Source organism: Rhipicephalus sanguineus, chromosome 3 (genome assembly GCF_013339695.2).
Source record: "Rhipicephalus sanguineus isolate Rsan-2018 chromosome 3, BIME_Rsan_1.4, whole genome shotgun sequence".
In the NCBI taxonomy this organism is placed as follows: Eukaryota; Metazoa; Arthropoda; class Arachnida; order Ixodida; family Ixodidae; genus Rhipicephalus; species Rhipicephalus sanguineus.
Genome location: NC_051178.1, coordinates 7,604,808 through 7,619,923, shown reverse-complemented (window position 1 = coordinate 7,619,923; position 15,116 = coordinate 7,604,808). Strand labels below are relative to the sequence as shown.

At 44.5% G+C, this 15,116-nt stretch overlaps 1 protein-coding gene across 1 annotated transcript in view; it reads right to left on the bottom strand.

Moving 5' to 3' along the window:
* Positions 1-15,116, bottom strand: part of LOC119386432 (proteasome adapter and scaffold protein ECM29) — an 814,720-nt gene that overhangs the window by 592,988 nt on the left and 206,616 nt on the right. Inside the window, exon 11 of the mRNA XM_037653733.2 lies at positions 3,886-4,118. Coding sequence (XP_037509661.1) covers positions 3,886-4,118 — 233 coding nt within the window. The remainder of the gene's footprint in view (positions 1-3,885; positions 4,119-15,116) is intronic.

Sequence of the window (15,116 nt, the reverse complement as noted above, 5' to 3'; positions counted from 1 at the left end):
CTAATCTATCTTTACATTGTCGAGATTGTAAGTGCACGCCAAAATTCGATGAATGCGCAGTGATGTACCGTCATAGAAATGAAGAAACGCGCCTGATGATAGAAGCATGGCATATCGAGAATAGTGGTAACGCATGCGTGAGCCAACCGTCGATTAACTTGCATAAAGATGAAATCAAATGCCTTAACAGTTATCTTCAACGTAGACCGCCACGCGTGCCGGATTGATAGGTTCGCCTGTTGCATGGGCATGCGCAGATAAGTTTTCGTGCCTTCTTTCTTTTCAGCCGTTGTGCGTCTCTTCAGTTGTTAGTCGGCGTTTGTGGTGTCCTGACTTCTTTCTTGTGTCCTTGTTTGCACGCCCTGTCTTTTTAGAATGAATACTTACCAACTAGCTCAGCTCTCTGTTATTCTAAGCTTCATTTCTAGTACTCTGAGCCCTTTTCCGTGTTCTCCTACTTATCTGAACAATCCTGCCTCTTTGGCGTCTTTAATTGCTATTTGCTTGGTCCGTGCTAGAACATTTTCATGGTTTTCTAAGAATAGAGTTTGCCCAGTTGAAGTTCAACTGTTGTGCGGGTTTCTGCAACCATCTACCGGACATGCCGGGAGGATATGTGCCATATTGACCGCGGAATCATGGCGTCAAGTGAGATTTTACCAGGAATGCCTCAAGGTCCGTTGTTCGACTTCGCGTGACGATCGCCGCCAGAAGCAGATGTACGCCGACTGGATGAGGGTAGCTAACCAGCATGCGGAATTCATATGGAGGGTAAAACTTCGAGAACTTCAACCATGTAAGAGGAAGATTATTTCTACTGTTTCATCGCAAAATAACTTGCTAGTCCTTGGAGGAGCTGCCTTCGATGATAGTCATCGTAAAACCCTAGCCTTAGGTCCTAAATACTGTTTTAAGCCGAATCTGAAACCAATAGACGTTTTAAGTTTGCCGCGTACAATCACTAGACTTGTTCCTGAAGAAGAGCGTTCCCACTGCATTTCAGACTGCGTTGCTAGCATCAAGGGTTCAAATATGCATCTCAAGTGTTCTGATCCTGTCCAGCCTTTGGTTAATTACTGTGTCGAAAAGAAACTCAGGCCAGTAATTTCAGATAAGGAAGGGTATTTTGTAATTATGCCGGACAGTTTGTTCTCAGAAAAAGCATTAACAGCCATAGAAAAGAATTTTAGGACGGTAAAACTTAAGCCATCGGTAGTCAGGCAACGTGCTGTCGACCTTTTGTTAAGACATAATCTTGAGAGAATAGCTTGTAATGTCAAGAAGGCTAAATCACTTACTTTAGAATTGTTTTTTTCAGCCAAAACACATAAGAACGAGATCCCATTTCGAGCAATCGTTTCAGAGCAAGGCACCTGGCAAGTCGCTGTATCTAGTTATTTGCAGAACTGCTTAACCTCTTTGAGTTTTTCAGACCCTTTTCGTATGCGTAATTCTCAGGCACTAGTGCAGTTCCTCTCCGAGGAGAACCCCGGCTGTTGTAAGGCTTTTAGTATGGATATTGAAGACCTGTATTATTCTTTGCCGCATGAGGAGTTGTTAAATTGTGTTAATGAATGTATTAACGAACAAGCGCACCAGACCGTTTTCACCGATAAATGTGGTGTTTCTACCGGGGCTTTTCTAGAAATCCTTTCCATGTATTTAAAGTCGACGCTTGTAGGTTGGAAGGAAGGCGTTTATGTGCAGAAATCAGGGATATGTATTGGTTCTAAGGTTGCTCCGGTTCTTAGTGATTTATACCTTAGCAAGATTGACAATCTTTTGGAAGGCGCCTTAGGTAATTCGGTTATTAAGGTTTTTCGTTATGTGGACGATTACTTGATCTTTTGTAGTGGTGAGGACTTTGAAAAGGTGGTAACTTCCGTGAGCGAAAAATTTGAAATTAATGGAGGTGGGCTGAGATTTACTAAAGAGGTGCCTCAGAATAATGGAATACAATTTCTAGACATTTCTTTAACGTTCCAGAAGAACCACGTGTGCTGGCAGTATTCTCCTAGATCTTCGAAACCGCTGTTAAATTTTTCGTCGAAGCACTCGAAGGTTGTAAAAAACGGTATCGCCATGTCGTGCCTTAAATCAGCCCTCACCAAGTCGTGTGAGCACAAAATGAGTGATAGCTTTAACGCACAGGTTACGCGTCTTTTAGGTGTAGGGTATCCTCGTGATGCAGTGGCCACGGTCGCTGAACGTTTAAAGAAGTCTATTGTGTTAAGTCCGAGCATGGTTGCAGAAAGCGATAAGAAGAAACGTGTCGTAGGTATACCGTACATTCATTGCGTGTCTCACAGGCTAAAGAAAGTAGGAAGTAGATACGGCGTTAATGTTGTTTTCACGGCTGCCAATAAGCTAGGTAAGATTTGCGCCGCTGTGCAGAGGAAGAATGAGCGAGTAAAAGACAAGAAGCGGACCGATATTTGTTTCGTAAAACACACCAACAAATTCACTGATTGCCGTACGAGCGTGGTGTATAAGATCCCTTTCAGCTGCGGCCGCTTCTACGTAGGACAGACGGGCCGATGCATCAACCAGAGATTATTAGAACATAAGAGATCGCTAACAGGAGGCTCACCTTCTAATCTATCTTTACATTGTCGAGATTGTAAGTGCACGCCAAAATTCGATGAATGCGCAGTGATGTACCGTCATAGAAATGAAGAAACGCGCCTGATGATAGAAGCATGGCATATCGAGAATAGTGGTAACGCATGCGTGAGCCAACCGTCGATTAACTTGCATAAAGATGAAATCAAATGCCTTAACAGTTATCTTCAACGTAGACCGCCACGCGTGCCGGATTGATAGGTTCGCCTGTTGCATGGGCATGCGCAGATAAGTTTTCGTGCCTTCTTTCTTTTCAGCCGTTGTGCGTCTCTTCAGTTGTTAGTCGGCGTTTGTGGTGTCCTGACTTCTTTCTTGTGTCCTTGTTTGCACGCCCTGTCTTTTTAGAATGAATACTTACCAACTAGCTCAGCTCTCTGTTATTCTAAGCGTTAAATGCTCTTTGAAACCTTTTACGTCATGAATTACAAAGTTCGGCGCGAAATTTAAAAATGAAACTTTGAACTTGGTTTTCTCCTCTAATAATAAACCTATGGTGGTGAAATAAACTACACAAGAGTTCTCCAAGCACACTTTATCAATCTAAACCAATTCATTGTTTCTCTTTAGTGTCCTTTTAAAGTGTTGTCACAGCGTGTTGACGTCTTCATCCTGTGGTAGCATGTCGAAACCTAGTTCCAGGGCATTCAAAATTTACGTGTCATCAGCTCTTTGAAAATCGAACCCAGAGGCTGTTCGGGGTTTGGTTAATTTTTCATTCGTGACACTGAGGACAGCTACTATCGATTTATGGTCTGATATCCAGTCTTCAACAGCGACATCATGGCTGAAAGCTTTATCAGACAGGAATATTAAGTCTAAAGTTGACTGGCAATGGTCCTGTATTTATGTTAGGCTATCCACTATTTGTACAATGCTGTAGTTTACCATTATTTCTACCATTAGGTCCACGTGCAAGCGTTTTAGGGAACCTGGCATTCTGTTCATCCAATTGACACCCGGCAAATTAAATGGATGATATCGCCCCCAAAATCAGCTGTTGTTGTGAGCCCATAACAGCTTACAATGTAAAAGATCTAAATGCATTCCCCATTGAACCCTTGAGTTGACCCACTCAGGGGTTCTGTCCACATTCAGCGCGAGCCAAAGGGCACTGCTGCATCTTCCAGGACCATCCAGTCACTTGGCGTCAGCTCAGGATCCCCTTTTCCCCAGAAAGGACTCAGCCACATACGGTTAGTGTGGAAGGGGATCACAACCTCTCACGAAGCATGTGGTGACGGATGCGGGGGTCACTGTGCTCACCTGTCACCAGCGGCCATGAGCAGCAGGTAACGAGTAGGCGCATAGTCGGCTGCATAAACGGTGGCCGCATAGCGCAGAGCAGCATGCCGACAAGTGGCGCTCGGAGCGGACGCATGTGTCGACACCAGGGCCAGTAGCAGCTGCTTCGTGTCGTCATCGGCCCAGGCAGCATACGCTGGGGCCACTGCCACCAGTGCCTCCTGCAGGGCCAGACGACCCTCACTGCTCTCTTCCTGCGGAGCATAAGTGCAAGTCGCTTTGGGCAAGTTGCTTCAATGGACAGGGACACACAACAAGCGTTACTCTTAGAGCTGAATTTTCATTGCAGCAACCACACTACTTTATGAGTGCAAACCCCGCATTACAATTCCATGCAACCTCACAATACTGCCTTGTCAAGACTCCCTGGAAACCAAATCTACTATATCGATTGTAAGTATTCTTTAACACTGTATGTGTTAAGGCAACCAGGTGAAAAAAATAAGGTACAGCAGGGGCCGTAAAAAAAAAATTAAAAACCAACATGAATAAGAACAGTCAGCAAGCCAACATTCAGGAAAAGACAAAGACAACACTGCACGCATAACAAATCTATGATACTAACGCATGATCAACAAAAAACATGACAAAAAATATATGATCCCTTCAAGACATTCAATTTAAGCCTCAGTGAGTAAACAAGAAGACTTTCTGATGCAACTGAATTGGTAAATTTCACGAAAGGAAAAACCAACCTGTCATTATTAGGTTTGTTAACTTCAAGGATAAGGAACGTATCCTATCTCGTGGTATTAAGCTTAAGGGTAGTACTAACTTTGCGATACGTGAGGATTTCAGCCCTGACATCAGGCTTGCGCGATTTAAACTTGTCAAACCTGCGAAAACACTAAATTGCAATTTCAAACTTCGATACGATAGGCTACTCGTTGATAAAAAGTGGTGCGTGTACAACAGTGTGCCAGATATTGTGGTTGAATTGAAAAAATAGCAAAAGGGGCGGTGCCCGAGCAAATTGCCCTCAAAGCAATAGGTTGGCAGAGGACGTTCTGTTCATCCAATTTCAGAGCTTACCATTTCAGTCGTGAACTGCAGAAGCATAAAAAACAAGACCAATGATTTCGCTTCACTGACCTCTTCAGTCAAACCTGACGTGGTTATAGGCACGGAGTCAACGAATCTGTCGGTAGCTCAGAAGTTTATCTACCTGATTTTCACGTCTACCGTTCCGATCGCAATGTGCATGGCAGTGATGTCTTTCTTCTTGTCGATTCGTGCTTGCAATCGTCTCCTGCGTTAACCCCAACTGATTGTTCGGAGTCAGTTTGGTGCAATATCCAATTTAAAACAGGACAGTTACCGTTCCCCTACTAACACATCGCCTGAGTCCTTCACTTCCCTTTCCAAGTTTCTCTCTACAATAAACAATGACTATTTGATAGGCAGTGATTTCAATATGCCTGATGTGAGGTGGGCTGACAATAAACCAGTCCTTGGTAATTCATCTGTCTATGGCATTTCTTGAGGCAATCGCTGTGAACGATACACTCAACCTACTAGGTGTGGCTCTTCTGTCTTGGATCGGCTTTTTTCTAACCAGCCATTACTTGTGCCTGATAACAGCGTAATTCCCGGTATCAGTGACCATGACTGTATTGTAGCCCATGTTCAGATCGTTCCCTTCACATGTGTGCATGATTGGCCAAGGAAGATGTATTATCTGGATAAAGGAAATCATGCTTCGTTATCTAATGAGCTTGCCATATTCCTGCAGGAATTCAGTCATTTACCTCAATCCGCGGATTGCAACACCCTATAGGATATATTTTGCTTCACACTAAAGCAGTTGGTTGACAAACATGTTCCAAGTAAACAGTTATTAAACCTTGGGTTACCCTGGAAGTGAAGCAGCATGGCTTTAGGTCTGGCCTTTCTTGTTCGACACAGCTCCTAAAATTCAGTCATGACCTTTTTCCTTCATCTGACCTTGGTGTACAGACAGACTGTATAGTATTCCTAGACTTTAAAAAAGCATTTGATTCCGTCCCCCATGTTTTGCTGTTACACAAACTTTCATCACTCGGTATTACTCTTGCATTCGTTGACTGGATTAAGTGTCATCTACAAGATTGCATGCAACGTGTAGTAATTAACGGCTCCCTATCTGAATATGCTACTGTTACTTCGGGAGTCCCTCAGGGATCTGTTTTGGGACCTCTGTTATTTCTAGTGTCATACCTGCCAAGTTTGGAGAAACGGAATCCGGGAGATGTACTCAACGGGGGGGGGGTACTGCGATAGCAATTATATGGACACTGTCAGCGGGATTTTGCGGTCGCCTCTGATTTGTACAGAGTCCAAACCGATAACATCGCTTACGCATCGTCTGTTTCATGTGCGAGTAAAAGCGCGCTAGCGCTAGAGACGAACGCGGTTGAAGCAGAGATGAAACGACCCGGCCGTCCCCGTCGCGCGAAGGGCGCATGCGATAACATCGCTCCGCGTGCGAGGCCTGTTGTCGCTTGCTTACCAGCTATTTCGTCGGGCAAGAGTGAGCGAGCGAACAGTTAAGCGTATCAAGGCTGAAGCTCTGCGGGCCCCACTTGCCTCCCCGAAGCGCAAGAAATTGAATTCCTCGGGCCAAACTGAGAAGCGCATCACCGGCAGGACGCGGCTGCAGTGCTATGACACGTTTGCGATGGCAGCACTGCGGCGCGAAGTGCACAGCTACTTCATGCGCAATGAAACTGAGTTGAACCTTTCTACCATCGTTAAAAAAAAAAAAAAAAAAAAGATGAAGAATCCTTTCTACTACGTGGCCAGACAACTTTGCTCATGTGGCCAGACAAAGCACTGGACGCGCGGAGCAAAACTGAATTTCCGGGAGATTTTTCTATGACCCGTACAACCGGGAGAAACGTTCAAAATCCGGAAGTCTCCCGGGTAATCCGGGAGACTTGGCAGGTATGTAGTGTACATCAATGATAATGCTCAGGATGTTTCATGCAAAGCGTGTCTGTATGCGGATGATTGTGCGATTTACCACTGTATTAGATCTGTCTCTGACCATGAGTACTTGTAACGCAATTTAGATAGTATCATGCACTGGTGTGTTAGGTGGCATATGTCTCTGAACCCTAGTAAGTGTCAATGTGTCTCCTTCACTTGTAAACACGATCCATACCTGTTTGATTACACATTAGACACTGTCCAGCTAACGCGAGTAACTGATTATAAATACCTTGGGGTTCATTTTTCATCAAATCTTACTTGGACTAAGCACATTGAGTATGTTACAGCGAGATCCTGTAGAATGTGGGCACGGTGGCACTTCAGGCATGCGGACGTCTGATAACCCATTCGTGTTCCTTGTGCAGTTTTTCCTCAGACTGCTTCTCACCTCCAGTGGGGGCAGCTTGCGATCCGGGGAGAGCACTACAGCGCAGACCCACAGTGTGGCGTGCTACCATGCGCCAACAATCCCGTCCTGCACGTCATCGGAGACGTTGCCTCATCATTCGCCGTTAACCATCCCAATTCTGACTGCGTATGATCAGCACCAAGCACCACCCACCGGCTCACCTACAAAAGCTCGTGCAGCGCAATGGACGCTTCTTGGGCACGGTGGCACTTCAGGCATGCGGTCGTCTGATAACCCGTTCGTCTTCCTTGTGCAGGTGAGGAAGAAATACGGAAAATGTATACGCTCTGATGATCCTTTTTTGCTTGTGCTACCGTGCCCACGGTTTTCTTGTATGCCATGTTGTGTTAGGATGTTTTGGGGGAAATTACTGCTCTTAGGGGGAGACATCGAGACTAACCCGGGACCTGCGCAAGATCAAATCGCAAGCGCATTAAAAATAATCGCCTTGGATATTAAGTTTATCAAGGAAAAGCGGCTTGTCGATATTCATAAAACGCTAGACGCTTTATCAAGACTTGAAGAGAAGGTTAGTCTCTGTCAGGATGAGCTTGTCAGCGTGCACATGAATTGCTGGAAAGGAAGGTCGACGACCTAGAAAACAGAAGTAGGCAATTGAACTCAATTGTTTATGGTCTACCTGAAGTTGACGGAAAGACGAGTGAAAGTCTTGAACAAGCAGTGAATAAGACTATTGTTCAGGACACCCTCGGCCTAGAACGAGTTTCTATCGAACGAATACACCGCCTAGGACGAGCGGAACGGAACAAAAATAGACCAGTCATTTTCAAGTTGCTAGACTTTAGGCAGAAATCATCCATACTGAAAAGCGGATACAAACTGAAAAACACCAGCTTCTCAGTCGGAGAAGACTTTTCGCCTAGGATCCGAGACATCAGGTGCAGGCTATGGAACAGCGCCAAAGAAAATCGAGAAAAGAAGGAGAAGCTTGTGTCGTTGGTGTTTGACAAATTATTCACCAAGCATTTATCTGGGATGAAGAAAAGAACGACAAGGTTCGCAGCCAAAAAATGGACGAGGCACCATCAAGGCCGCAAACTCGCCAAGCTCGTCTACACGCAAAATCGAAGCCCTGACTATATTGAATGTTAATGCAAGAAGTGTTCTAAACAAAATAGATGTTCTCGAAAATCTTCTACTAGAATACAGCCCTGACATAGTAGGCGCCACACTTCCGAGACATTCGATAGTGATGTTGTTGCTCCAAATTATTCCGTTATCTGTAAGGATAGACCTTCTCGTGGCAGGGGCATCGCTCTACTCATGAAGAAATGCCATTCATATGTGTCGCTTGCAGCAGTAACAGATGCTGAAGCAATTTTCTGCCGGATTCTTTGCGATAGCACTCCTATATTCGTTGGATGCGTTTATCGAAGCCCGTCATCCGGACACGAGTGCATAACTGCAGTTCATGACTTCATGCAACGTCATGTTCGCAACTCTCTTATAGTGCTTATGGGAGATTTTAATCTCCCAGACGTTGACTGGACTACGCTAAACCACACATCATCTACCTCGGATGACCTTATAAACTTAATGTTGAACTTTAGCCTTCAGCAAATCATGTTATCTCCAACACGCATGCACAACACTGCCGAGAACACATTAGATCTGATACTGATTAGTCAGCAGTTCCCGGAAGACCGTGTTCGAACTGACGTAGTCGACGGCATATCAGACCATCACATAGTCATATGCTTGCTGCCACTTGGTTCGATTATCGCATGTGAGCAGCGCGGATCAACTGTGATTGACTTATAATGAGCTGACGATAACAGCGTATTAACCTATCTCGTGCATGAGTTCAAAAACTTTTTGCAGCTACCTTTTGACACATCCAGTGATCCTAATCGACTTTGGCTAAGTTTCAAATCTACTGTTATGTACTGTGTCACTAACTTCATACCAAAGAAACACAAGAAAGCGCCAAGGAATAATCCTTGGATAACACATGAGGTTATCCAGGCAAAGCGTAGATTAAAAAGGTTGCGTGTGGCTGCGAAAAACCATAAGTGTAAAGCATCCATTCAGCAGAAGCTGCAGCGTGCAAAATCAGAGTTTAAGCAAAAAACGAAAAGTGCCAGACAATATTACTTTAGTGTTACCCTTCCAAGCTTTATTAAAAGCAATCCAAACAAATTTTGGAGATACCTTCGTACCAACAATAATACACAGTCGCACACGGCTCCAGGGGAAACAACGGAAAAGGCTAACAAATACAACAATTTTTTCCAATCAGTGTTCACAACTGATAATGGTATCATTCCTCCAATATTATCCCTCGATTCGCCAATCATCGATCACCTAGAAGTCACAGATGCAGGAATACTGAACTTGCTTCTTAACTTAGATCCTAAAAAATCGAGTGGTCCAGACAATATTCCCAACGAGTTTCTTAAAAGGTACGCGGAATGGTGTAGCAAGTTTCTTGGGCTAATCTCTCGAAAATCGCTTACCTCATCCCAGCTGCTGGAAGATTGCAAAAATAATACCTATTCATAAATCAGGAGAACAGTCAGTGGCGTCAAATTACCGGCCGATATCCCTCACTAGCATTTCATGTAAGCTACTAGAGCATATCATCCTGAAACAAATAACTGTTTTTCTCGAGAAAATAAAATTTTTGTCTCCTAATCAGCACGGATTTCGTAGTGGCCTGTCCACTGTTACGCAGCTAACGGAGGTAGTTCATGATCTAGCTTTTACCATAAATAATCGCGGCCAAACAGACATGATCTTACTTGACTTATCTAAAGCTTTCGATTGCGTATGTCACAGCAAATTACTAATAAAATTGAAAAGTGCCATAGGAGAGGGGTTATTGTTCTCTTGGATAGAAAGTTTTCTTACAAATCGCTCACAGTCCGTGCTGTAGAAGGTCATATATCAAACATAGTCCCCGTAACTTCTGGGGTCCCTCAAGGTTCTGTCCTGGGAACACTATTATTTTTCAATTTCATAAACGACCTCGCGTCAAACATTGACTGTAATATGAAGCTGTTTGCAGACGACCGCATTATTTATAAGGAGGTAACCAGCTTCACAGACCACATTAACCTCAATGAATGTCTGACCAAGCTAGCGGATTGGTGCGCTAAGTGGCAAATGTCCATTAATGTGAAAAAATCCGCAGCTATGATGGTAACACGTAAGCAGAATCCATCACAGTTCATTTACAGCATTCATGGTTCACCACTGACTAATGTTGTGCAGCATAAGTGCTTAGGCATTACATTAACATCTGACCTGAGATGGGATACACACATAGCTAACGTCACTGCGGCCGCGCTGCGTAAACTTTTCTACCTAAAAAGAAGACTTAGAACTGCACCAGCAGCCACAAAACTCTTGGCTTACACCATGTTCGTAAGACCAGTATTAGAATATGCCAAAGTAGTTTGGTTTCCTTATTCACTAAGTAGTATTAGTAAATTAGAGGCAGTACAATGCAAAGCCATACGGTTCGTACACAACAAGTTCAAACGTACAGATTCTCCCACTAACTTTCTGGCTTCTTCTGGCATTGATAAACTAGATACCACCAGGGCAAAAGAGGCGTGCCTGAGGTTCTTGTACCAGTGGTTACATGGCCACTACAAGGTCTCCAAGTATGTCACATTTTCACAGTCGCGCCCTAAACACAAATACAGTCTGAAAGAATATTCCTCAAAGAGCGACATTTTTGGAAAATCGTTTTTCTCACTAAGAATACGCGAATGGAATAAACTGAAGGCAAATGCTACTAATGCCGACACACTATCCGCATTCACCGCAGTGTTAGAAACCATGCGTAACCTACAATAGTGCGTCAATGCTTTGTATACTTTGTTATTTGCCTCTTTTTTTTTTCTTCCTTTTTTATTTTGGCATAGTGCACTGTGGCAAGCCAGACAGTACTTGGTCAGGCTTAACTTTTCGCCTCCGTCTGGTAAAATGAAGGGATGGAAAAAAAAAATTTTTTCTTTATTCATTCAATCCATCGCTCAAATACCTGGCTTCGTATGCACAAGTCAGCAGTTTGCTGAGTTTGCTGCTAGAAAACTGCGCATATTATTGATTCTGTCACCGTCATTTGTCCTGCTCTCTGATATGCATACTGAAAAATTTGGCGCGTTTTAAATTGATGCCTCTCGTTTCAGTCCCTTTTTTTTTCCTTGCGGAAATAAAATGCGGAATGGTTTGCCAGACGCACTTGTAGATAGTGATGGTTGTGCCGATATTAAAGATGCGCTACATATCTATAGATTTCTATAACAGTGGATAACAAATTTTGCTATGAATATCGCCTTGTTTTCCACTGAATAAAAAATTCATTGTTCCCTGTACAGTCGAACCCGTTTATAACGAACTCGAAAGTGTCGCGAAAAGTGGTCGTTATATCAGTAGTTCGTTGTATATGAACTTGCCCTTAAAAACGTGCGCTTTGCGGCCAAGCCGTTTTTTTTTCCTTTGTGCACTTTTATTAAAGTGCTAACAACCCCTTCGGTGACAAGCTAAGCCTTTTCGCGTCGTGAAGCGACGCCCGCTGCGTGCTCACGAGTGAATTAACCGCCTTTGCAATGAGCTGACACCTTCACCGAAGCGCGGTACCGCGACATGCAGCCGATCGTCCCTGGCTAGTTGCGTGCAGCGCGTTACCTACTCGGGTCGCAGAGTCACTGCCGGGCCGCTTGCTGTATGCCGTACGCGCGTTTGTACGTTCTTCGTGCTTGCTTCACTCCGGATCGTACACGGATGCGGCGACTAGCCTCTTCGGTCAACGCGGCGAAAACAAGCATTCTGCAAGCAACGCGCACTACGTCTCCACGATGCTCTCGCGGCCCTGCACGACGATGCGCGGCGCACTTCAGTTGTCACCTAGTCAAACACGCAGTATACGCTCGCTGTCAGTGCATCGACGTTTCTCGGTGCCCGCGCCGCTCAACAACAGCGAGCTACTTTCGTTTCTACAAAGCGACGCGCACTTTAAAGCGGTCTCGCACGACGCGGCGGCGGCAAACTTGCGAACGGGCGCGCTCGTACCGCCGTCAATCCGCAGTGTACGGTGTATGCCACACGCGCAGCCGAGCAGATATCTACAGATGACTGTGATAAGGTTGTCGGCTATAAGGCATAACGGCACGTTCATCGACGGCCACCACCTCGCCTTCGCTCTTTTCTGATGCTTATCCGCGAAGGCATCGCCGCAATCGCGCGGAAGTCGTAATTACCGATCGACCGGTCTCTGCCGTTACCAAAAAGACGGACGACTTTTTGCAGCACATTGTGGCGTCGACGAGTTTAGGGACGCAGTGAACCTTTTTGCGATGGAAAGTTATCGCGGTTATCACTTCTTGCACTTATGCCTTCTTGCGTTCCAAGGCATTGTTCGATTCATCGCTGGCTACAGAGAACAGCGTCAGGAAAGGTCACCGTGCGAAAGCTGACCGCAAGGCTTCATGCTGCCTACTATTTTTTTTTTCCTCATTGCCATTCTACCACTGAAGAAACGCCTGGAAAGTGAGCGACCTCGCTCGCAGCGTCCGAAATCTGCGTGCTGTGCTCGCCGATCTGGGTATCTTAGTCGCGAGTAAACGGGAGCGGGGCACGTGCGAGCGCGCGCCCCTGATCACGCTTTAGAAGGCATGCTTTAACTTTTTTTCGCTTCGTATGCGCCATATTTTTACCGCGACCGCGTCTGAAGTGTTCGTTGTAAAAGTAGGAGGCTTTGAAAAATGTTCGCTATATCTGGACGCAGCTTCAATGGTTAGCATACGAAAATCGTAAGTGCACCCAAATATGGTCGTTATAACCAATAGATCGTTATATGTGGGATCGTTATAAATCGTTATAAGTGGGTTCGACTGTATTTCGTTGTTGTTTACCAATATAGTGTAAGTGAACCCTATGTTACTTGTAATGTTATTGTTTGCTCTTTATGAATGAATACAATGTACAATATGCCCTCTGTAATGACTCCATGACTGGGGTCGATAGTATTGAAAATAAAATTTTAAAAAATGTTAAATTTTGTTAAACGAAACTTCCGCTTAGCTGCTCCCAAAATCAGAGACCTACATTATTTTTCGAATGTCAGACCTATATTAGAGTATGCCTGTGTAGCTTGGGACCCGGAAAGTAAGACCCTATCTAATATGCTCGAGCTGGTACAAAACCGTGCAGCCCGTTTTGTCAGTTCTAACTATGACTTCACAGTGTTAGTGCACTAAAGGCTAGGTTGGGGTGGGAGCTACTAAGTACACATAGAAAAAACATTAGATTAGAAATGCTTTTTAAAATCTTTCATGGCATGGTTAAAATAGATGAAGAATCTTACACTTTACCTCCCCATTTCTTATCCCACACAAGTGACCACTCTCTAAAAATAAGAGAAAGTTTTTGCAGAACAAACGCATGCCTATACTCGTTTTTTCCACACACAATCTCCCAATGGAAGCAGCATCCACAGGAGATTGTTGACTGTCGCACTGAAACATAGTTCAGAGACATACTGTTACACTCATAGCTACATCTCTTTTTTTCTGTTTTTGTGTTAATCTTGTTTTCATGGTTATCCTTTTATGTAAGCATATGTTACCCCGTGTATTCCCCTCTGCAATAATGCCTTTGGCCGCTAAAGGTACTTCAATAAAAAAAAGCAAAGCCGAACCCCTTTGCAAGAGGCACCGATGCAAAAGAAAGCAAATGGGTATAAGAGACACCTCCATGGAAATAGGGGGCTGATAAGAGAATGCCTGCATGGTACCCTGCCTATAAGAGACACCTCCTATAAGAAACAAGAATTGCTCCCCGGTGCATGTCTCTTATAAAGGGGTTCAACTGTAAAAAAAAACCCTACACCCTTAGTGAGAAACATTTCAACCATCAAAAGCTATGTCTTTCATCTTGCTTTCTTCAAAACTGGGTGTTCTCAAAGATAGAGGCGCACACCTGAACTGTCTGGAGAGTTGTGCTTAAAAGCTTCTCACTTGCTGTGCACATTCAAACAGTGTTCCTTGGCCCTCCAGTTAAAGCACTTTCCAGTCTGCCCCACACAGTGGTGTCTACAGCTCACAGGAATCACTTGAGCAGCATTAAAAGTAATTCTGCGTAGCGGGTTTTTTGTCTCGTCTCACAGAGGGGCACCACAATTCTTTATTCTTCAGTGTATACAAGTTAGACAATTCAGAGGCCGAAAGAACTACTTGGATGTCGTGCTTTGATGCCATTCCTTTAATGTTGTGTGACACCCAGTGAATACAGGGAATCACATCAACGTCCTTTCGTATTATTTCCTACAGTATTGTTGACTTCAGGCCATTCAATTTTCTGCAGCAGCGCCTTAAAAGTACCTGAGGTCTGCACTAGATGCCCTCTTGCTTGAACAGGAAAATTTCACTGTGAAGGCTATCTGACATGACTCGAACAGATGAAAAATTCATGAACACGGGAAGTCACTGGAGCCCAAGGCAGCAAAGCAGTTGCAGCCTTGAGAAAGAAATGTCGCCACCAGCAACACCCCCGTGTTCAAAGCTTCCATCTTCCACTCAAGCTTTTATGACGAGAACATGTGACTTAACCGAGGTTGAGTAAAGGTAATTTATAATACAGTATAAACCACTAACAACATAAGTTAACGTAACAATCCATTAATGGGATGCCAAGCAGATTCCAAGTAAGACCCTTTTCACAAGTTGGTCTGGTGTCGGTTGATGCGTCATCAGTGGCCGCGTTGATTTCCCCATCTTTACGGATCTCGTGCGGGAGCTGGCCGTCTCAGCAGGCATGTTCTCTGCCAGGAGAGAGGGTGTGC